This window comes from Antechinus flavipes, chromosome 1, assembly GCF_016432865.1.
Source record: "Antechinus flavipes isolate AdamAnt ecotype Samford, QLD, Australia chromosome 1, AdamAnt_v2, whole genome shotgun sequence".
Taxonomy (NCBI): Eukaryota; Metazoa; Chordata; class Mammalia; order Dasyuromorphia; family Dasyuridae; genus Antechinus; species Antechinus flavipes.
The window spans coordinates 455,276,840-455,300,485 of record NC_067398.1 but is presented as its reverse complement, the minus strand read 5'-3'; the positions used below and the strand labels follow the sequence as shown (position 1 = coordinate 455,300,485).

Below are 23,646 nucleotides of genomic sequence, written 5' to 3'. Positions count from 1 at the left end.
TAAATGAATTCTTACATGCAAGCAGGACTGGTACATCTGTACCTCATCATTCACATGAGTTTTTAGAAAATAAACCTATATGGTATAAAAGCTTCCAATACCCAATCTCACTGGAAAGTAGTTATGTTCTTATTCTGTTGTGTTTATTTTTACGGGACTGCTACACAATTGAGGAATTTGTTCAATTCACTGAGTGCTTAAAATTAAAAATACTAGCTAGATGTATCTAATTTGTAAAGATAATCTTTGACCTTTACGCTACAAATGACCTACATACATAGGGTTTGGTGTCAGAATTTATCTTGTGAACACAGAAAAATGATACACTCAATTTAAAGGGTTTTTGTGCTGTATATTTTGGTTTTTATTCCTGATATTTTAAGTGATATCAGAACAGCTCCACATGCAATATGTTAGCTGTATTCCAATCAGGAAAAGTTTTGACCAACAGTTGAAAAAAAAATCCAACAACCCCAAAACCTGACAAAAAGGATGACATATTTAAGAGCTGGATGGGAATCTTAGAAGGGAATTATTTTGTGGATGTTTCAGAAAACAAAAGATTCAGAGCCCTCACTGACTTCTTAGTAAGTCATGCAGGTAACTAGGGAGGAGGCTGGATTTAAACACATATCCTTCATATTAAATGTATCATTCTTTTTTGCTTTACCAATCTTTTTGCATGGAGCAGAAAAAAATTACTGTATCAAGTTTTAATAAATGTAATAATTTATACAAGTTGGCTTGTTTTAAAATTCTATGATGCTCTTACTACCAGGTACTAATTCCAACAGTATTAAAGACTGTGCCTAACCAGTTTTTAAATATAAATTAAGACTGATGAAATTAAAAAGAAAATACTAAGATATGACCAGCATTGTTTTATCTTTCCCATACATTTTAATAATTTATAAATATTAATTTTTAAAAGTTATATTTTAAGTCATCTCTAAATAGTTTGACTTTTAAAAGAAAACATTTCATGAAAAGAACTTAGGAAAAATATCTTGAAAGAAATGGATCGCTTTAAACTGCATTTTTAAGGAGATTCCTGGTTTCATCTAATAGTGTACAATAGGAGTTTAGCAGAATGTGGTTTTTGAAATAGTATGTCACTGCCATCTGCCTCCAGAAAAAGAACTAAGGAGATTGAATGTAAATCATGCTGTTCACTTCTTTGCTTTTTTCTCTCTCATGGTTTTTCCCTTTTGCTCTGATTTTTCTCTTCCAACATGATTCATAAAGCAATGTTCTCCAAAAAAAAAAAAAAAAAAGGAATAGTGTCACAAAATCTTACCAAATGCTTGTGATAAATTTAGAAAGAAATGGCAAAATCTTTCAAAATCAAAGGATTTCCTTAAACTTGTACAGGCTTCTTTTACAAAGAACATCAGAGTAATGTAAAGAGTACACAGAAAAAAATCATTTTAAAGAAATTTTTATTATAGCTCAATGATCAGTATAAATAACTAAAAGCCAATCTCTAAGTGACAATCCTTTAGTTTCTTCTTAAGAAGTTTTCCAAAGCAATCTTCTGGAATATTTTTAATACAACTACTAACAGAATTTCAAAGCACTTTGTTCTGCAAATGAGATTTCTGTTGACCAATTTTAAAGTATTAACTTGAGTATTTTTCTCATACTAGCTGTCAAACAAAAGAAATACCTCTAAGAAGGCAGAAAAAAGTAACTACTTGATGATATTCTTTAGGAAATATTAATTTGGTTGAAAAGTTTATCCTTAATAACCTGAGACATCAATCCATGGATAGCTTCTATGGTGGTCTTACAGCTGAGGAAAAAATACAGAAATGTAAAAAATACAAGAATGCACAAATGAAAGCTTTTTAAAAGTACAATGTTTTTATTTGTATTTTTAAGATTGCCTTTTAATATCTATAATCCAACCAATTTATCTAAATATTCATAATAAATAATGTAATAAAATATTTTAGAAAACACGAAGTCTGGTTCACTAATGGTTAGGATAAAAAATTTGCTAAATAAATAAAAGGAAAATATATAAGCATTCTTCAGATAGGCATCTCCTATTATTAATAAAATTTTTTTAAAATTTATTTTTATAAAATTCTGTACATTATCTCCAATGTTTTTCTATTAATTGATATAACATTTTCTCCCTTAAAAGAGCATTACTGAATTGGTTAATATATGTCAGTTATATATTCCTTCATGCCTCCAACTAAGTTTGAGAAACTGAGTCTCCAGGTAATAAATGATAAATTTGTTCCCCCGCTTAATATGAACAATTCTGTTGCAGTAAAATTTGCACAATATTGAACATCCAAAGAATTCGGTGTTATTCTTAATGCTAATTTCATCCTATATATATGTTCAACTGGCTAATTCTTCTCATTTCTACTTTTACAAGATCTTTCACATCTGAATACTTTATTCATACAACTACCAGCTTTGTATAAGACTTCATCATTTCTTGCTTGGATTGTTGCAGTGCTCTCCCAACCATTGTTCCTGCTTCAAATCTATCTCCACTACCTTTTCCAAGTGAAATCCAGACAAAATGATTTTCCTTATATGAAAATCTGACCATGTCATTCCGCTATTCAACTCCAATGGCTTCTTAAAGCCTTTAGAATAAGATACAAGGTTTCTGTTTAATTTTCACAATTTTGCCTCAATCTATCTTTCCAGGACCCTTATACATTATGTCCCACTTTTCTTTCTGCAGCCCTTTTTCATTTATTCCTCATAAATCTGGACACCGCCCTCATATAAATCCATGCTTTTTTCATGAGCTGTCCCCCATGCCCGGAATGCACTCTCTCTTCTCACCTGAACCTCAAAAAATCCTTGGTCTTCTTTTCCTGATACCTTTAAATATTAGTGTCCTTCCTTTTCAAACCACCTTGTATTTAACTCTTTACAAACATGGACACATGTCTCTATATGTGTGCATACACATATGTCTAGATATATGTATAGCATGCAATCTGTACAACAGAAAGACAAAAAAGCCATACTTAAAAACATCAGATTTGGAAGGGCTCAGAGAACAAAAATTCATTAAAAAAAAAATTTACTTGCTGTTTATTAATTCACTGTTAGATCACTTAAATGCTAAAGGACTGATGTAAGATTTAACTCATTTTTTAAATTTTCTTTTTGTAATGGATGATTATTAAGTTTACTACTGTTAAACAGTAAGAATATTGGCAAAAGAATTTGGGCCAGAGTTACTTTCCACCTAAAGTTCAGCTTGGTCTGAACTCCATGGATCAAGATGCCCAGGTATAGGTGAACCCTTGTCCAGTAACTTCTCCTACCTGTTCCCCCTACTTTCCAGCTTTTTTTTGGTAGTCTTTCCCCAAAGATTGAAAACTCCTTGAGAGTAGCAGCAGTTTTTTTCTTATTTGTATTCCTAACCCTTAGCACAGTGCCTGCCACATAGTAGGTGCTTAATAAATGTTTACTGAATTAAAAGGGAAATTTTACTTTGTGGGAAACAAAAAGGTTCTAACTGCAAGAAGTCATAATTCCTTACCTGTCTCTTGTTGCTTTAGCAAGTTTGTCTTCTGACTTTCGGTCGTGTGTTTCTAAACCCAACATGAAACTCCCTCGTCCAAGCTGGGCTTCTGACTGTTCCAGTTTTTCAGATAAATCAAAGACTTGTCCAGTGGTATAGTCTGCATTCTGGGAGGAGATGAGAGGGGGAGGATGAAGAAAGGTATTTAACATGTTTCTGATCCAAAAGACTCATTTCTCTATCACTTAGAAAATTCACATTTTCCTTTCAATTATTTTTAGTAGAAAATTTAGTAAATAATGTGTCATTAAGAATTTTGACATGACATCTAGACTAGTTGAGCAACTTCAAACTTTTAAAAATTATGTAAATAAGAAAATCAACAATCTTACATCATGAGTTTTGTCCCCTTTTTCTTTCTTCAAACTATTCTTACTAAAATAAGATCCCATTTTGTTAACAAAATTTATTTTGAAATTTCATTTAATCTAAATATGATTAGAAATTAGAACAAACTGGATGGAGAAAACCAGACAACACTGAGAAATCATAAAATCATTCTAATCATTACTCAAAGCTTCATGATTAAATTCTATGATCCTGCTTGTGTAGTTCTGCCTGTGTAAATCTAATTTCCTAGTATTGGTATTCACTGCAATATAATTTTTTAAAAACTCATATGCATTTTTAGGATATTGGTTTTCTAAGACTCCTAGTTTAAGACATGTTGACTTTAGGAAGTTTTTAAAAAAACTTAAGGGGCACTGTATTTCCTGACTAAATGGCCACGAAAAGGTAGATACTAATTTGAAATATACAAACCCAAAAGACAAGTTGGTACATTAAAATACTGACTCAGCTTCTAAACCAATAAACACCAGAAGAATAGAAAAATATGCTTCAATATGATTCAATTCTTTTACTGTTTCACAATTAGCACAAATACTACTGTTAACTTCCTTGTGCATGCAAATCAGTGCTCTTTAGAATAAGTCTATTTGATTTCTCTAGATTTATTCAGATCAGATGGTTTAGAACAGATGGTTTAGAAGAGAGAATTTTTTCCAGAAGTTTCATAGAACATTTCAGTTTTAATGAGCCTTTCATAAAAGAAACACAAAGCTATTGAACCATAAGCATCTCAGATTAGACCAGAAAGCTTTACTTCTGCAATGGAATACATCATTTACATTTCATATGCACCATTAAGAATGAATGTAGTACACTTCTCAGATTGGCTAAGATGATAGGAAACGATAATGACAAATGTTGGAGGGGATGAGGGAAAACTGGGACAATGATACATTCTTGATGGAGTTGTGAACGGATCCAACCATTCTGGAGAGCAATTTGGAACTATGTTCAAAAAGTTATCAAACTGTACATTTGATCCAGCAGTGTTACTACTTAGGTTTATATCCCAAAGAAATCTTAAAGGAGGGAAAGGGACCTGTATGTGCAAAAATTTTTGTGGCAGCCCTTTGTGTAGTGGCAAGAAACTGGAAACTGAAGGAATGCCCATCAGTTAGAGAATGGCTGAATAAGTTATGGTATGAATATTACGGAATGTTAATGTTCTATAAGAAATGATCAGCAGGATGATTTCAGAGAGACCTGGAGAGACTTACATGAACTGATGCTAAGTGAAATGAGCAGAACCAGGAAATTATCATACACTTCAACAACAATATTATATGAGGATCAATTCTGATGGAAGTGGCTATCTTCAATAATGAGAAGATCTAATTCAGTTCCAATTGATTAATAATGAACAGAACCAGCTACACCCAGTGAAAGAACATTGGGAAATGAGTGTGGACCACAACATAGCATTTACACTCTTTGTTATTGTTTGCATTTTTGTTTTTCTTCCTAGGATATTTTTAACTTCTTTCTAAATCCTATTTTTCTTGTGCAGCAAGATAACTGTATAAATATGAATACATATATTGTATTTAACATGTATGAAACTACCTGCCATCTAGGGGAGGTGGTGGAGGGAAGGAAGGGAAAAGTTGGAACAGAAATTTTTGCAAAGGTCAATGTTGAAAAATTACCCATGGATATGTTGTGTCAATAAAAAGCTATGATAAAAAAAAATAAACCAAAAAAAGAATGAATGTAGAATGGGAAGGGTAGGTTATCATCAATTGGAGTATAGTTAACCAAATAATGATTATAAACATAATAGAATATTACTGCTATATAGGAAATGTGAATATAAATAAATCTACAATATATAACCTGTAGATAAACGTGAATATAATCTAGAGAAGACTGGGAAGAACTAAGTAGGAAACTAGGAATCGGGAAAATAATAGATACAACCACAACACTATTTAGAGAACATGCATCTCATTTCCTTCTCTGCAGGGTGGGAGCCTAGAGACAATTCTGCAAATCTGGTCAGAATCAGGTGACCTTGAGCTAGATATTTTTGTAAAACATTTTTTTTCTACTCTTGAATCTTTTGAGAGAAGAAAAAAACATGTTTAGAAATGAAAGTGATGTAAAAACAAAAGACAAAGAAATGACTATAGGATACGAGTTACAATAGAAAAATCACTGTCCAATGACATTTCAAGTTCATGTCAGTGACTTGCCTGACCACATAGCACATGTTCCTTTATGCTTTATATAGCAGTGCTCAGTGTGGAGCTTAATATTTGACTCACCAATGAGGTACATTTACATTATTTTTCCTTGACAAAAAAAAAAAATACAAATGAGTTTATAGATTAAACCAGCACTTTAAAGAATATAAAGGAATCTAGGATATACTGTAACCTATTCAACATGTAAAGGACTGCTTGCCATCTGGGGGAGGGAGTGGAAGGAGGGAAGGAAAAAATTGGAATAGAAGTGAATGCAAAGGATAATGCTGTAAAAAATTACCCTGGCATGGGTTCTATCAATAAAAAGTTATTTTAAATTAAAAAAAAAAAGAGTATAAAGGAATACTAGTAGTTATTTGTCTAAGAGCCTAAACAGGTAGTATGACACAGTCCTGAGGATCACTCACTATTACCCTTTTTTCCCTATGAATCATTTTTAACAAAATGCAGGCTACTGTGTAGGTAGTATTAATAAATGTATTTCACTTGAAATGGTATATGACCTAAATATTTATTAGGAGTCTGCAGTGTGCAAGTTAAGATAGTCTCTTGCCCAACTATTAACGGGAAATATGAAATCTCATATTTGGAAGGTACCTCAGAACATTATCTAATTTTAACTTATACTCCAAGCAGAAATCCCTGTACAGACTTACAAGTGCTCCTTTAGCTTCTGTTTAACAATTCTGGTGATGGGGAACTCACTAAATTGCAAGGCAGACCATTCAACTTTTGGACAACTTGTTTCTTGCATCAAGAAGAAACTGGTTTCTCTGCAAATTCTAGTTCTGCCTTCCAGAGTTAGGCAAGGCAAGCCTAATCTCTCTAATCCAGAACTTCAAAATATCTGAAAGAGATAATATCCCTCCAGAAATAGCCACCAAGTCAGGAAAACTACATACTGACTATGTGTCACTAAGCTGGTCATTTACCCTCTTAGTACTTTAGGAAGCTAAGATTATAAATGGGAGAATAGCTATATATCTGGATTAGTGGAGAGTTTGCCTCACCAAAACAACAAAGCTTCATCCTGGTCAAGTACTTTAAGCACTTGTAAGAAAAATGGGTTAAGCAGTTGTATCGTCATTTTATAAATGAGGTAAATGAAGCTCAAATATTTGTTTAATCACAAAGATTTCAAGGGTTAAAGTCTGGATGGAAATCTTAATTAAGTAATTGACTCCAAGACCACTCTTTTTTCTGCTACTTTTTGCCCCAAGTGTTTAAAAGCTTATTTTTTCCCCCCAATCTTCATGTGGTTGTATATCTCTTATTTAAGTGAGGCAATCATGTTACAAACATAGAATGTTACATTCAAACCCAGATCCTCTAGGTTCCAAATCCAGTACTTGTCATTACATCACACTGCCTATATAATTTCCTCCCCCTGATCTCACCATCTGAACCCCCCAGACTAGGGAATCCATTTTTATCCCTTCTATTCTAATAGGTATTTTCAGATCTTGATGAACAAACTTTGCCTTCATTTTTCTAGCTTATTACAGTGCTAGCTAGCTAGCTTATTTGATTCAGGGGTAAAACGATTTTTAAAAACATAGACGGGCCTCAAAGAATTACTTGATACATATCAAATAAAAGGTGTAGGAATGGTGTTTTACATTCTATGGGTTTTCTGGAGGGATTTGTGTTCACCAATTTTCTTATTTATTTCACTCCATTATTCAGTGTTACTTAAAATTAATAATTTAAACACAAAAGCTTTAGATTTTTAGTATGATATTACAACCCCTCCAACTTCCCAAATAAAGAATTTCAATAGTCTTAAAAAAAAACAAAAAAACTTGGGAGTTTTACTGAGCCAGTATTTCTAATATCACATTGTGTGCTTTTCACCAGGGCCAGTAAGTGACACCATGAAAAGTGTCTGGCCTGGAGACAGGCAGACTCCTCTTCCTGAATTCTAATCTGGCTTCAGACTCTTATAAGCTGTATGACTTTGGGCAAGTCTCTTGATTCTTGTTACCTTAGTTTCCTCACCTGTAAAGTGATCTGGAGAAGGAAATGGCAAACCACTCTTGTATCTTTGCCAAGAAAACCCCAAATATGGTCATGAAGAGTAAGGCACAACTGAAATTGACTAAACAACTTCCCACAAGAACTTGTGCAAAACTATTGCAATCTTATGGAAGCTACTGCAAATTGTAAGAGAGGAAAAGAAGTGGGGAATAACTCCCTATATTCTTGAAAATTCCTAAATAACAAACTGAAACAGTAACTCAAGTATATATTAAGTAACAAGTGTGATAAAAGCTTTCCTTACATTTCTACAATTACTCTATAATAGTCAAATCCCTGAAGTCTAGTCAACATTTGAAAGTTTTTCTACATTAATTTCCTTTGTAAGATTTCTCTCCAGTGTGAACGATGATTAATGGCAAAGAGTAAGGAAGGAGTTGATGTTTCACAGAGATCATGAAGCTGTATTTAAAGAACATGTACACAGATATCTGTGTTGTTATTCAAAAGACATTATGGATATGGGGGAATCTGAAAAATATATATTTATAAAAAATAAATCTTACTTGGAAATATTAATATTTCTCATAGATTTTTATACTCTCACAAGAAAAGTGATTAGATGTACGTTAGATAAAAGTCAAAGCATCTTTAAAACTTTGATACTCACCGTAAGTAAGCTGGAAGAACTCAGAGTATTTACCCAGTATTTGTTCCACAGAAGTTCAAGCAATTTGCGATCCAAAGACGATTTAAAGTAAGAGACTTCTAAAGCATAGTACCTATTATATAAAAAATAAGTTAATTTAAATGACAAAAGAACTAGATTTTAAAGAAGTTACTTTTAAATAAATATACCGTGAATTGTACTTATCATTTGTGGTTTCATATTTTTATCTTACATCTCAAACAAAATAGGCTCACAAAAATGATTTATCCTTTCTGGAAAATAGATTTCAAATGAGCCCTCTTCTTCAGGTTCAGTTAACAATTATAATCTAGAGTAATTCTAAATTATAACCTGGAAATGGTATCTGGATCACTGATCCTAAAACACAACCATTTTGAAAACATTCTAGCAGAATGTCTAATAGATGGTAATGACTCAGGCTGGATCCCTATTAGTGTTAAATTTGATATTGGAACAAAATGAGATATACTCACCAATCATTTAATAATTAATATAGCTATAGCAAAAAATGGATATTCATTTAGAACACTGCAACACTTAGCTCAGCTAGAGGCTGCCACCCTAGTTTCTGTATAGAAACATAGTTGGTTACAGAGTATGCTATAATGACTTAAATGACCTTGGCACATCTATCCAGTCAGGGTCCCCAATGTCATGTGGATGGGCTTTTTATACCCTAAAATGGTCAGAAAGTTACATCAATTTGGCCAGTGGCCACCAAGAAGCTGCACAGGTTGACCTTTGGGTCAACCAAGATCTGTTTGTAATTATTTAAATTTAAATCTGTGTTTAATTCTGTTGCTTTACAGGGGAAAAATTCTTACCTACTTGATAAAGTAAGGGGGGAGGGGACTTGGGTAGATAATTATTTCATTACATCTCACCCTTTGGTGACAAAGTCTTAAATATCTAGAGAAGTATCAAAGGCAAATAGAAAGGATCCCTCTGTGTTGCATATTAGAAAACCACAAATAAACATTGTATTATTTGCATTATAAAAAAATTTATTAGACATTTTTCAGCAGGTTCAACTACACCTGGGAATTTTCAAATTGTGTTCACAACTCTGTTTTAGAAGACATGTTATTATTGAAATAGCTTTTGGGCTTTCATTGGACAATCCTAAACTCAAACCCAAGGAGCCTGACAAGATGTACAAGGAAAAAAAAAGGAAAATAACACTACACTAAACAAATGGCAAGATCAAAAGACACATAAAGAAATCTTTATGGTTTCCTGAATGAGATAATAAAAGATAACAAAGATAAGAAATTCCAGGCTTTTTCTTCACCCTTCTTTAGAATAGGGATGAGGAACATCTAGTCCTCAGGCCACAAGGAACTGAAAGCTAAGTACAACAACCTCCCACTGCTTGAGTTCTGTAAGCTGATAATTTTTTATGGCCTGTAAATGATGCTATAAATATCCAAATGGTTGTTGGCAGAAAACAAGGCTCCCTTTACCCCTGTTCTAGAAGGATCCAGTCCTAGATCTCAATGATGTGGTGCATGACATTCAGCAATGACAAATCCCTAAAATTCACAGTGGGTCTTCTGATGACAGCTAGTGACAACGTGGAGGAAAGCATCAGGAACATCATAATTATTGCACATATGGTTACCCTCTAAGGCAAAAATTAAGGAGCCAGAACAGCATCAGAAGTACCAGGGCAATAGCACATGTTATGGGATCTTAGGCACAGCCACTAGTTCTTCATTGCCAGAATCATCTGTAGTAAAAGGGCTTAGCATAAATAAGTCTCTTGAATGCAGTCTGTCCTAGGATTTATCATGGCTTTCCGTATATTGTTACTCCCTCAAATATTCTCTGCTCACCGATATTTTCCCTTCCCTGGTAGTTTTATCAGGGGAATGACCCCAAATCTCTGTCAAGAAGCTACCCCTTCTTCCATAGTGGCTAGATAAGGTTTCTCCCTGGGTATTATTCAGGAAATCAGGATTACCATCAAGTCAGCCTCCATTTCCTATTTCTTTAGCCCCTTGTGAGAGGTTTCTGCCCCTATCATTCTACTAAAACTGTTCTTTAAATGTTATTAAAGACCTTCTAATTGCCAAATTTAATTTTAAAAATGTTTTTCATTTCATTAACCTTTCAGCAACTTCAGCTTTTATTTAATTGCCAATACCTTATAGAATCCTATTTTTCCTTTAGATTCACTGAGACACTCAAAAGTTTCCTACACACTCTTTAACCTCTCAACAATTACAGAAGTATTCCTCATTAAGTAATTAAAGACAATTTTTGTTCTCCTTGGCTATTCTATTTTAATACTCTTTGGCAATTTCATTCACTCACATAGCTTCATCTACCATTTCTATGCAGATGACTCCCCAAATCTCTTATATTCTCTTTTCTGAATTAGGAGACCCACATGTTTTATAGCTTATAGGACATCTTTAAATTTCTCATCTCCATCAACATGTTCTCAAATGAGTTGACTGTTTCCCCAAAAGATTAAGTGCTTAAACATATCCAACATATAAAGAACTGCTTGCCATCTAGGGGAGGGGGTGGAGGGAGGGAGGGGAAAAAAATCGGAAAAGAAACGAGTGCAAGGGATAATGTTGTCAATATAAAGTAATCATTAAATAAAAATTAAAAAAAAAAAAGATTAAGTGCTTATTATGTTTTTGTTGAATTCTTCTCTGCCCCTGACCAGTTTATTCCTTTTGATTTTACTACTTTTAAATGTGGCAGCACAATTCACCAGATCTTCCACATTGACTGCTTTGGGCTTTTTTTTTTTTTTTTTTAATATAAGGGGGAAAGAAGCAAGAAAGAGTCTATTAGCAATACATTTCTATTAATTACAACCCTTTAACATTTCTTCAATCTGTCCCTTCTCTGCCATTCCTTTTGCCAATTGTCTAATGCAAATTCTTATCACACTTGTCTGCCTATTACAAAATAGAGGTCTATTTCTAGAGGTCTTCCAGACTCTATTCTCAAATCTAACTTTCACATTGCCAGGTCTGTCTTATGCATAGATCTAAAGTCAGTCCTGGTGAGAAAACTCATTAATTTCAAACATTTTTGCTTGGAATTCAAGGAGTTCCATAATTTGATGCTTCATTCCTACCTCCCTCCTATTTCTTTCTTTCATAAATTATATCCTAGAACCAGGTTAAAAGGCTCTCATACTCCTCTGCCTTTCTTTAGGCTATTTACTATGCTTGGAATAATACCCTTCTTCCCAGCTAATTATCCAGCTAATTCCCAATCATCCTTTAAAGTCCAATTTAATCTTCTAAAATACCTCCTCTGATTCCCTAATGATCCTCTCCCTGGCCTCTGCCAACCTGGAAATGAGCTTCTCTCCTCAGATAATGTATGGCATTTTATTTTTCAACTTTCTAATGTGTTATGTTCAGTACACTCTAAACTCCTTGCAAGCAACAACTATATCTTATTAAAGCTTTTTGTCTTCCCCAGGGCCTATGAGTAGCAAAGTGGCACAACAGTTAGATTGCTGGACTTGGAGTCAGGAAGATATGAGTTCAAATCTGCCTTAAGACATTTATTAGCTGTTACCCTGAACAATCACTCTAAGGCTCAGTTTTCTTTATCTATAAAATGGGATAATAATAGTATCTACCTCCCAGAATTGTAATAAGAATCAAATATGATAATATGTGTAAAGTACTTTACAAATTTTTAAAGTGCTATACAAATGCCAGTTACTATTATTATTAGCACCATATTCTACATAAAAATGATTTGTTGTATTGTATATATTTTAGTAATTTAAGAGAAACTTGAATTTGCAGATTAGTCTACTTAAATTTGAAAAGATTAAAATCTTTCCAAAGAAGAAAAGACCTAGAAAGGTGTCATAAAACAAAAACAATTTTTTTCTAGTTGAAAGATGATATATCTCTCTGCGTTCATTCCATGCTGCACTCTGTTTAAAACTCTTGTGGCACTAACGTGAATTTTGTATATTTATTTCATTTCCATCCTAGAATTTAAGTTACTTCAGGTCAGGGACCAAGCATGAGATCTATTTATTTTGGTGTTCCTTACAAAATTTAGCACAATGTCTCATATGCAATAGGCACTTAATAAATACAAGTGAAATAAATTTAATAGTAACACTACAAAAGGCTAAAAAAGAGGTAAAGTACCCATACACCTAACAAGAGAACATGGGTTAAACCAACTATAATTTGTTAACATAAGAAACTATCTACCCAGTTCACATTATCTTCATTTTTGACAGCTATGTAACTACATGAATAATACATGAGAAAACATAAGAAATAAGGTTAAATGGGAAAAGGAGAGCATAAAATATCAAGTATGCACTTGATATGTTAATTCCATTAAACATACCATTAGGTATATTAAATCCATTAAAGACTGAAAGAGAATGCAGAAGAATGAAAATAGAATTCAAAATTTACTGGGTTCTTTTTGTTTTTGTCTGTAAAAAGTTTTTTAAAGTAACCATTTTTAAAAAGGTTTATTTTTTCTGTTCTTTTCTGAATTACTTACTGTTTGCAGTGTACTCCAAAATCTTCTATTTTATTAAGTGGAATAGTCTGATACTCAGAAGGACCCTCATCTGGTGGTTTATAGCCCTATACAAAGAATGTAAAATAAATCAGTAACTTGTGAAAATAATTCCAAGGTAACATAGATTTCAGGTTTATTAGAACATGGCCAGTTTTATCTTTAGTTTTAATTTGATAATAGATCTAGGAAATGGCAATTATTAGGGAAAAAGAGTTTTAATTTTTCTCAATTATAATCAGGAAAAGCTTTTTGAAGGAAATGGAATCTTAGGAGAATCTGAATAAATCAAAGGAAACTGGTAAATGAAAGGTGAAAGAATGTTTTAGAAACAAAGTCTAATTCAGAAGTATGAAATCTGAAATGTGTAAGGGATTTTATTATGGGTATATGGAGCCATCCCAAACTCATACATTCTGGGCATAAGAATTAAATTTTGCATTGTTACAATATATGAAAAGTAAAGTAAATAATATTGTAAACAATATCATTGCCTTTCACAGTGCAAGACTAAAAGCTTCTTAAAAAAGGCATGGAATAACAAAAAATAATAGTCAAGTGTCTAGGGTGCAGTTTTCCTTTAGCTTTTTATACTAGTACCATCATGGGCAATTCGCTTAAATCTTTGTTAGCATCACAATAAAAGATAAACCAGGAGGCTGGTTCAGGACCTGAAGGAAACCTGTAGCCTTTTTGATATGTCCACAGTAATCTCAACCCATTGTGTGGGAAATGACTAAATCATCCAGAAAATGATTAGGGAAATTAATCAATGTGACTAAACTTATAAGAAAGTTTTAAAATTCCCTAATTATAGCTTTAATATATCCTTTAAAAAGGATATATTTCCTCAAATCATATTTTAAAATATAGAAAGTCTATTCCGATCAATCATTTGAACATTTTTTTCCTATGCAGAATTTATTTTACTGTATTTTATAATAAATTTGTTCTGGAATATTACCTTGTCAAATATGCATCTGTTATGCTTTTATAATGCTTCTACAAGCAAAGAATATCAGTTTCTGTAGTGCATAATATAGAATAAAGAGCAAGGAAGGTATTTAATAAATCAAATGATCTTTTCCTATACTTTCAACCATAAAAATATATGGTCAAAAAACTAAAAAATTTTTGTTTTGTTACGTACAAATTTTGTAGGGATTTGATTGATATTATGCAAATATTGTTACATCTTTGGTTTAAAGATTGAAGAATGAGAAAAATGCATTTTTCATATGAGGTCCTTTTTTAATTTGAAAGAGAAATGAACAGAATTTAAAGAAAATAATCTTCAATTCAACACAAATTCATTTTATATAATCTAAATGTTTATTACCTTTGGATAGGTCCTAAAGGCACCAAGATTTACTTTTCCTGCAGATATTGTTCTTGTTGGATCAATCTATAATGATATACAAAGTATTTATTAAAATGCAATTGCTACAGGATAGAAAATATATTGTTTAATTAATACTAAGAGTGAGAAACACTTTGTGAGAAGTCCAAAATAAAAGATCTAAAAAACATTGTGAGCTCATTACCCTAAATAAAAATTCCTCTATAAACTATTAGCTTATAAGTACTTAGGATTATAGAAGGGTTCAATTTATTTATGAAAAGAACAAGCTATAGTTTCATTTTAAAATTCTGTAAAAAGTTTTTCCTGGTATTTTATTTTACATAACCTTTACTTCTGAAATGAATCCTCCCTCTTCTAACCATTGAGTCATTTCTTTTAATAAAGAATAAAAAAAGAGGAGGGAAAGAATAGTTTAGCAGGACTAATCAATATAACAATCAAATCTAACAAGGTACAAAAGGTTCCAAATTCACAGTCCCCTATTTTTGCAAAGAAATATGACAGGTATACTTATCTCTTCCTGGACAAATGTGGCTATTATAATCACATGACATTCAATTTTCCTTTTTTTGATTCTTTCTATTTAAATTAATGTAGTCACTGTGTATTTTGTTTTCTGGTTTATGCTTTCTTCATCCTGCATCAGTAAGTCTTTCCAAATTTCTCTGAATTTTTTTCTATTTGTTATTATTTATAGATCACCATGTACATGTACCACAAAATTTTAAAGGTATTCCCAATATACTTGCTTTCTAGTGTTTTGCTTCCACAAAACATTCAAGCTATATTTTTTTGAACTTTTTTTTTTTTTTTACTATATTTACCTATTTAAAGATTATTTTTTAAAATTTTTATTTTCCCCAGTTACATGTAGAAAACTTTTTTTTTTTTTTTTGGTTATGCATGTACATTCATTCTTTTTACACATTTTCTTAAAAATCATGTTGGGAGAGAAAAAATTAGAACTGAAGGGAAAAGCTATGAGAGAAAAACAAAACAAAAGAAAAAAACAACAACATAGCATATGTTGATTTACACTGCCTCCATAGTTCTCTTCTCTCTCAGTACCTGGATGTCGTTTTCCATCCAGAATTTATTGGGGTTGCCTCACTGAACTGCTGAGAAACAAGTTTGTTATAGTTGATCATCGCATAATCTTGTTTTTGCTGTGTACAATGTTTTTCAGGTTCTCCTTGTTTTGCTCAGCATTAGTAAAAATTATTTTCTACTTTTTTTTTTTTATAGAAAACTAATTAGATAGTGTTTCAAACACTCTGAACATATCAGAAATGGTCCTAATGATCCTTAAACACTCTGAACATATCAGAAATGGTACTAATGATCCTCAGTGAAGTTTCTAACTAATGTCTGGGATCTAATTCCCACGCTTTTCTGACATGGCATTTGCTAACTTTCTTGTATCATTCCAGTTTGGGCTATGCAAGAGGATGAGGCAATGGCATGGAAGGAAGATAAAGAAAAAGAGATAAATGTTCACTATGGCTTAGTTTAGTGTTCCTGCCTACCTTGCCAGGTCATATCTTACCATCTGCTAATATTAGGAAAACTCTCTGGAAGAAAAGAATGAAAGGAGAGAAAACCTTATCTTGCTACAGCTGTAGGATCCCTACCATAGCTCCCCTTGTCTTAGGATTGGTTTTAGGGGAAAACAAGAAATTTTATTGGAGTGACTTCACAAAGAATGTGCTTCTTTCCCTCCTTTATTCTATTCTTCCTCTTTGGAAACTGAGAAAAGAGAGTGTGAATGGAAGGGACAACATATGCTTCCTATTCACTTCTTCCTTTTGCTCCCATTTTGCCTCCTCTCTTCCCTACAATACACCTTGTTTGATCTGAGGGAAGCCAGGAAGAGCTCAAAGACCTATCTATTTTCTGCCATCTTGACTCCACCTCCCCTATAATACTCCTAAATAGCTTCCAGTATCTTTTCTTTTTTGTCTTCTACCCTAATCCTGCCTTACTTCTTTAAAACCAACTTCATTGGTTTTCTCCAACTGTAAGCTCCCACCTTAGTTCCCTTTCATATCTTAAAGCCTCCACCCATTCATTCACTTACCTATCCATTCATTCATCTTCCACCTATCCATCAGTTACCAAGTGCCTCTACTCTGTCAGACACTGTGGTAGGCAGTAGAGATACAAAGACAACAATGAAATAGATCTTACCCTCAAGCAGCTTAAGTTGTATCACAAATGGCAATTTGTAAACTAATAAAAATCTGACAGCATGAGCAGAATACAAGGTAATTTTGGGGGGAGGAGAGATAGCTAGGAATAAAAAAAGGATTCAATTTGAAGGTGTTGCTTCAGCAGAACTTTGAAATAAACAAAGGATCTGAAGAGGTATCTCTTTAGCCACCTTGTTAAATGAAGTCCTTAACCCAGATTAAGTAAATTTGCTATTAGTATCCTGGATTCTCTGGGAAGCCCTATATTTATTGGAAGTATCTAAGGCAGATTATAAGTGGTTCTAGGCATTTCAAATTGGTATTCTTACAGAAACATAGTTGTGTATGATATTTAAGTTCTATAATACTTAATCTGGGCTGATTACTTCAACAGTTTATAAAGTTTTGTGATTTATTGGTATACCCAGTTCTTACACTGATTCAAATCACAATACCTTTGTATTTTAGTAAATAGTCTATTAGTTGTTATGGCTGATGAATCTTTCCAAATTTAAGTAGAGTAATCTGCAAATAAGAGATTATAGTCTAGACACTGGGGTTAAACTCACACAAGTCTTATGTTCTGTTACCAGGATCACAATCATTCAAAAAGGAGCATTACATAGCCATTATGTCAAAGGCAGAAATTTCTGCTTCTTTGGCTAACTCTCTACTTACTATACCAGATCTGCTCTCTTTTTGAGTAGCACTCACTTAAAAATTAGTTACTGTCTACATGAACAAAAAAGCATCATTAATTTAGGTATTTTTGTATTCCATGATAGTGATACCAAAAATTGAGATGGGACTTTAGTTTAGATGTCCACATCACAGATACATAATTGCTACTGTTCTGACTTAAAAATTCTAAAGGAAATAAAGGTTAGTCTGGAGTATATCAAGCTTTCTGGTCATTCCAGAGATCATCAGTGTGAAGATGATTTACAGTATAATGCCAGATACAAGGATATCTGAACTTTTTGGTATATTCTAGATCAAATTAGACCCTAGGCTTTTCTCTTGTTAAAAGAGGTTTCTGTTTGTAAGGGTAGTCATATGGCATAAGTTTATCTTTAAGTTGACCTCTGCATTAATGCAAAGATCATGCACTAAAACATTACATTAATATAAGAACGTCATGAAATATTACTGTGCTACAAGAAATGGCTGAAGAATTCTGAGAAATGCGGGGTGCCTAATAGAGAATAAATTAGTATGAAGTTACCCAAAGTAGAACAACTAATCTCGGTCTCAAAGGACAAATGATACAGATAACAGGTTCCTTTCCTTGTTGCCACTTGGAGAACATCATCTAATTGTTGGAATCACTCAGTTCTGCTAAACTGTTTTTTCCTGTTACAAAGGAGAGTTCAAGGTGAAGACATTTGTGTGAGTGAATGTGAGATGTCTAAGTATTGCATTTTAAAATGCTGTTGGGAACAGCTGTTAATCTTTTTTAATGATAGCAACTATAGCTATCACCTAAATTTTTTTTTATTAAAGCTTTTAATTTTCAAAACATATATATGGATAATTTTTCAACACTATTGCAAAACCTTGTTTTCTAAATTTTCTCTTCTTCTCCACCCTTTCCTCTAAATGGCAAATAATCCATATATGTTAAACATGTTAAAATGTTAAATCTAATGTATGTATATATATTTATACAAGTATATTGAAATCGGATCAAAAAGGAAAAAAATGAGAAAGAAAACAAAATACAAGCAAACAACAAAATGTTATCTTGTATCACCTATTTTTTACACTTAAAATGAATCTAATCCTGATTGGTGATTTACAATACAGGTTTTGCATAAAACCAAAGAAACAGAGAAGTCCTATTTCCAGTTTATGTATTCATAGATAATCATATCCATTGTATTCACACTGTTCTGTTCCTGTGAGGTCCTTGTTATATGAGAGCAACAAGTTTTCTACATGAATGATCTAATTTCTGGTACATGGCAGCCACACATGGGCTGCTAGATATTCCAACAATGATTCTTGGCTAAAATCTGAGGACAGGGAGGAAATCTTTTCTTTCATTTTCAAGAGGCCAAAATGTGTTTCCAGGCATTGGAAATAACTTAATACTTTTCACTATCTCTTTTTACATGGTGATCAACAATGTAAAAGATACTATTATTTATAGATGACTGAGGTGCTCTTGATCACAGAGTTAGCAGAATTTAAAAATTAAAAGGTAGCTTTGAAATCATCTAGTTCCTCTTATTTTAGTTGAAGCTGAGTTCCAGAGAAAGGAAGGATTTGTCCTCCAAACTATTTTTCCAGACTCCTAATCCAGTGTTCTCTCTTTGATATCAAATTGATTCTCAATAGTGAGGCCTTCTCCCAGGTATTAATCACTGATTACACGGCAAACCAAATGTAACTACGGAAAGATATTCTCATTTACTAACATACAAACTTAAGGAAGACTCAAGTTCTATTGTGAACTTAATAACTGGAATACTTACAACTACTGCTACAAAAGGTTCTTGAAACTGCTGATTGAGCATCTGGGTACTAACATCAATCCCAGAAAGCCAACAGCCATAGCCAGGGTGACTGTGATACCAGCCAATTGCATTTTCAAGTCGACCCACCTAACAAAGGAAGAAAAAATGGCCATATTAAATGCTGAGATTCTTACCTAATTTAGGATCAGCTGTCTTTTGGTTATTTACCAACAACTATGCAATAACAGAGTACATAACAACATTTTACAACAAATATTAAGATATATAAGTACAATGACTTGTGAGATTAAAAAGACTCATCATAAATCACTACTATGCTTAATCTTATTTAATACATACATGTAAGGTAATTAATGAAATTAAACCTGAAACATTAAGTTTTACTATAAAGTTCACTGCTAGATTTTTTTTTTACACATTTCAATTATATAACATATCGTTGCTGTGAAATCTTTTTACTTAAAACATTATTTACCTGTTTTGCATTTTCTATATATGCTGCCATATATTCATAGGCAGCAGCTTGGGCATTGACTCGAGTTTCAGTGCCCTCTACAGGCAAAGCAAAACTGTCCATAATGATCATGGTTTCACCGTCCACTTTCCCAAGCATCAAACCCATCACTTCCAAGTTGCCTCCTGATCTAGCGTGCATTACCATTTTCAGTAGGGCTAAGGCTGAGATCTTGCAGTATTTAAAGTAATGGTGACTACAAAACAAAAACAAAAATGCTTTTTATATAAGTTAAACACGATATGACAGAAATTGGAAAGTGAAGGGAAATGGTAAAAAGGATGGCTGGAAAAAGTATATATTAAAGGATTGTTATTCCTTGTAGGATATAGGGAATAAAGCAGATATTATTGTTCTGGATAAAAAAAAATTACACATACAGAAAATTCCACAATTCACCCATATCATCAACCTGTTTTTGCAGAAATGTCCTATGAGCAGACCAATAAATCTTCTCCCTTCTAAGTTTGCCATGGCATCTTCCTTCATTACATTATATACTTTTCAGTACATAGAATAAAGTACAATATACATAGTATAGATTGAATAAAAGCAGGGCCTGTTGGCATTGGACCCTTGTAGCCTTTCTTCAAGTATAGTGTATCTGATCAAGAATCAAAATACTTTGATTCAAATTCTGCCACTCCTACATATTACCTGTATGTTTTGTGGAGAAGTCACTTTACTTCCAAGGTTTTTCATTTTCTTATTTGTAAAAATCTCTAATTTTTTTTTTAAATCTCCAATTTAATTCTAAATCATATACTCTACTGTCATCTTCATACTAAAATATAAATAACTGAAAAAGCCTGTCTTCCAAAATATTTGTATTTTAGCTGGGAGCAATCCTCAAGCCAAAAATGAATCTCTAATTGTGGAACATTAGGCTTCAGCAAGGAGGGGAAAAAATTAGAAAGGGTCCTTGGTCAGGAGATCTGGGTTTGAGTTCAGGCTTGGAGAACAGCCAGGCAAGTCTATCTCAGAGGCAGATATGTCGTGGTGTGTAGTAGGCCTGGAATCAGGAAAACTTGGGTAGCTGTGTGCGTAAGTCACTTTGCCTCAGTTACCTCAACTGTAAAATGATAATAATAGCACCTATTCTGAGAATGTAAAAAATGCTTAGCAGGTGCTAGTTCCCTCTTTTTTCATGTGTAAAATGATGAACAAAGGTAACACAAGAGGTAAATTTCTGATACAAAGAAAAACTTCCTATAGAATTAGTTATGATGATTTAACCATTCAGTAGAGTAATTTGGAACTATGCCCAAAGGGCTATAAAATCCTGTATATCCTTTGACCTGACAATGTTCATCAATTGGGAAATAGCTGAATAAATTGTGGTATGTAACTATGATGGTATACTATTGTGCTATAAGAGATGATGAGCAGGACACTAATAAAATCCTGTAAAATCTTACAGAACTTGAAGCAAAGTGGCATGGAAGGTATACAAAGTAACAAATACTGTAAGATGATCAACTAGGAGTAGCTTAGCTATTCTTAGCAATAAATGATCCAAGACATCTCTGAAGAACTTATGAAAAATTATATCTATAACCAGAGAAAAAATTGATGGCATCTGAATACAGACTGAAGTATACTTATTAGAAACTTTATTTTTCTTGATTTTTTTTTTTTTGGAAGGTTCATGTTTTCTTTCACAACATAACTAATACGAAAATGTTTTATATGACTACATGTGTATAATCTGTATGGAATTGCTTGTCTTCTCAGTGAGGGGAGGGAGAGAGGAAGGATTGGAAAGAATTAGGAATTCAGTTTTAAAAACAAATGGTAAAAATTGTTTTTACATGTAATTGGGGGAAAATAAAGTACTAAACAATTTTTTTAAAAAAAATTAGAGTTATGAAGAAGTGTAATGATCTGTCTAGAAAGTAGTGAGAACCCCTCATCTGAAGCCTTTAAGTTTAGGTGGGATGACTAGTTGGATATACCCTAGAGGGGAATCCTTTTTTTAATTATGAGAAATACTTGTCACTGAGGACTTCCAACAATGAATTCTGTGATTCTTCACCTAAACAATCTTTAATGATTTTTCTATATATTTTTAGAGAGAGGAATTTGCCCTCCATATTATATATTTCATAAAGCTCTTAACTATTCATTACAGAAAGTGCTCTACTGTATGAGGAGTTTTAAAAGAAGACACTTCATCATATTTTTCAGGAAATCCCTAAACTCACTGAGTACCTAGGTTTGAATCCCAAACTCTACTACCCACTTGATCTGGAGTTCTTATTCTGGAGTCCATGACCTTTTTTTTCAAAATATTTTGATGACTAAATTTCAAAAGAATTGTATTCTTTTATGGTACAATATATTTTATTTTACCCATTTAACTACATTATTCTGAAAAAGGGGCCATAGGCTTCATCTAGTTTATATAATTTATATCAAATATAAATTTCTCTATTTGGATTCTGAGCCCACCGTAACCTGACTCCTTTCTATCTTCTTATATCTTACTCTGATCTAGCTATTTTGCACAAAGGATAGCCAGTGGTTCCTCAAAATCCCGACTTTGAGCGTTTTCTCTGTCTGTTGATTCTCTCCAGTTTATCTGGTCCTTTGCTTTTTTCATACACAATTTTTGCTCCGTAGTTTCCCCCAATAGACTATGAGCTCCTTGAGTCTAGAGACTGCCTTTCTTTCAATCTTTAAGGACTAAGTAGTTTGATACAGAGTAGGTGCTTAGTAAATGTTTGCTGACTGATCTGACTTGCCAAAGAGGAACCTTCATCCACAAAAAAAGATTAAGAAGCCCTACACTAGACCTCAATCTGCTTCAGAAGAGTAATGATCTGAGTGGAGAGATGGCCAGCCTCCCCATACAGAAAAGTCACTGGAGCCCCGACAGATCGAGGCCATCTTGGACAAGCCTTTTTGAGCCTCAGTTTCCCTTTGTAAAACAGAAGGGATTGCAATAGATGACCTCCGGCTCCCCTCCAACTCTCCAGGCTAGGGGTCCTATGATCGCTCCGAAGGTAGCCCCCGGTTGATGTGTGGGTATGGGTGTGTGGAGTGGGGAGGATGTGAAGAAGGGATTGAGCGGCTTGGCTCGCTCTGAGTTTTAGTCCTTCCCCCTCCCTCCTACCCGCTCAACCCCCGCTCCTCTCACCCTCCTTCCCCCCCCCCCCCGCACCCCCTATTTCCCCACAAGATCTCCTCACTCCTTAGTCCAGGGCTTGGCCGCCAGGATTTCCTGCTGCTGCTTCTTGTCGTACTTGTAGATCTCGTCGATGCTCTGGGCTTCCTGCATGTTGTTGGCCAGTTCCCAGCTCTTCTGGGCCATGCCGCTCCCCGAAGCCGCCATCGTAGCGGAGACGCCGTAGGCCTTCCCCGCGCCCCCGCCCACTCAGCCCCGCTCTCTCAGCCCCGCTCCGATTACCCCGCCGCCCCGGCCGCGGGGCGAGACCTTCTGACCCTCGCCCCCTGCCGTAAAGCAACCCCCAGTTAACAGGTTCTCGGAGCTGCCATGACACCGGGAACCTGGGATCGGAGCGGCGTGGACTATTCGGAAATAGGGGGTTCCGTTTTCGGATGCAAGAGGTCGTGACACCAGTGGCTAAGAGGATTTAAAGCCACAAGAATAAAAAATTGGGATAGAACTTGAAGAAAATTACGACATGTTATATTTTGAGTTCCATAGATGGATTCTATCACAACCTATTTAGCAGGTTTGAGAATGGTACAATCTTTTCCGATGCCCGGAGGGGGAGGGGCCTTACGTCATGCCACACGCTATCGTTTGCCTTCCA

At 33.8% G+C, this 23,646-nt stretch overlaps 1 protein-coding gene across 1 annotated transcript; it reads right to left on the bottom strand.

Annotated features, from left to right (window-relative positions):
• Positions 1–1,422: 1,422 nt before the first annotated feature.
• Positions 1,423–23,571, bottom strand: COPS5 (COP9 signalosome subunit 5). Its single transcript, XM_051970087.1, has 8 exons — positions 23,059–23,571; positions 19,829–20,063; positions 19,351–19,479; positions 14,661–14,726; positions 13,304–13,389; positions 8,768–8,879; positions 3,524–3,672; positions 1,423–1,792 (listed from the first exon to the last, which is right to left on the bottom strand). The coding sequence occupies exons 1-8, from the start codon at positions 23,199–23,201 to the stop codon at positions 1,708–1,710; spliced, it is 1,005 nt and encodes a 334-aa protein (XP_051826047.1). The 5' UTR covers positions 23,202–23,571; the 3' UTR covers positions 1,423–1,707.
• Positions 23,572–23,646: the final 75 nt, after the last annotated feature.

Excerpts from the sequence above, each read along its gene's own strand:
- COPS5 (XM_051970087.1), bottom strand. The coding sequence starts at position 23,201 with ATGGCGGCTTCGGGGAGCGGCATGGCCCAGAAGAGCTGGGAACTGGCC. Across the intron at positions 14,727-19,350 it reads AACCTTTTGTAGCAGTAGTT|ATTGATCCAACAAGAACAAT; the intron begins GTAAGTATTCCA and ends ATATCATTATAG. Across the intron at positions 8,880-13,303 it reads TTTGGAGTACACTGCAAACA|GTACTATGCTTTAGAAGTCT; the intron begins GTAAGTAATTCA and ends TTTATATAATAG.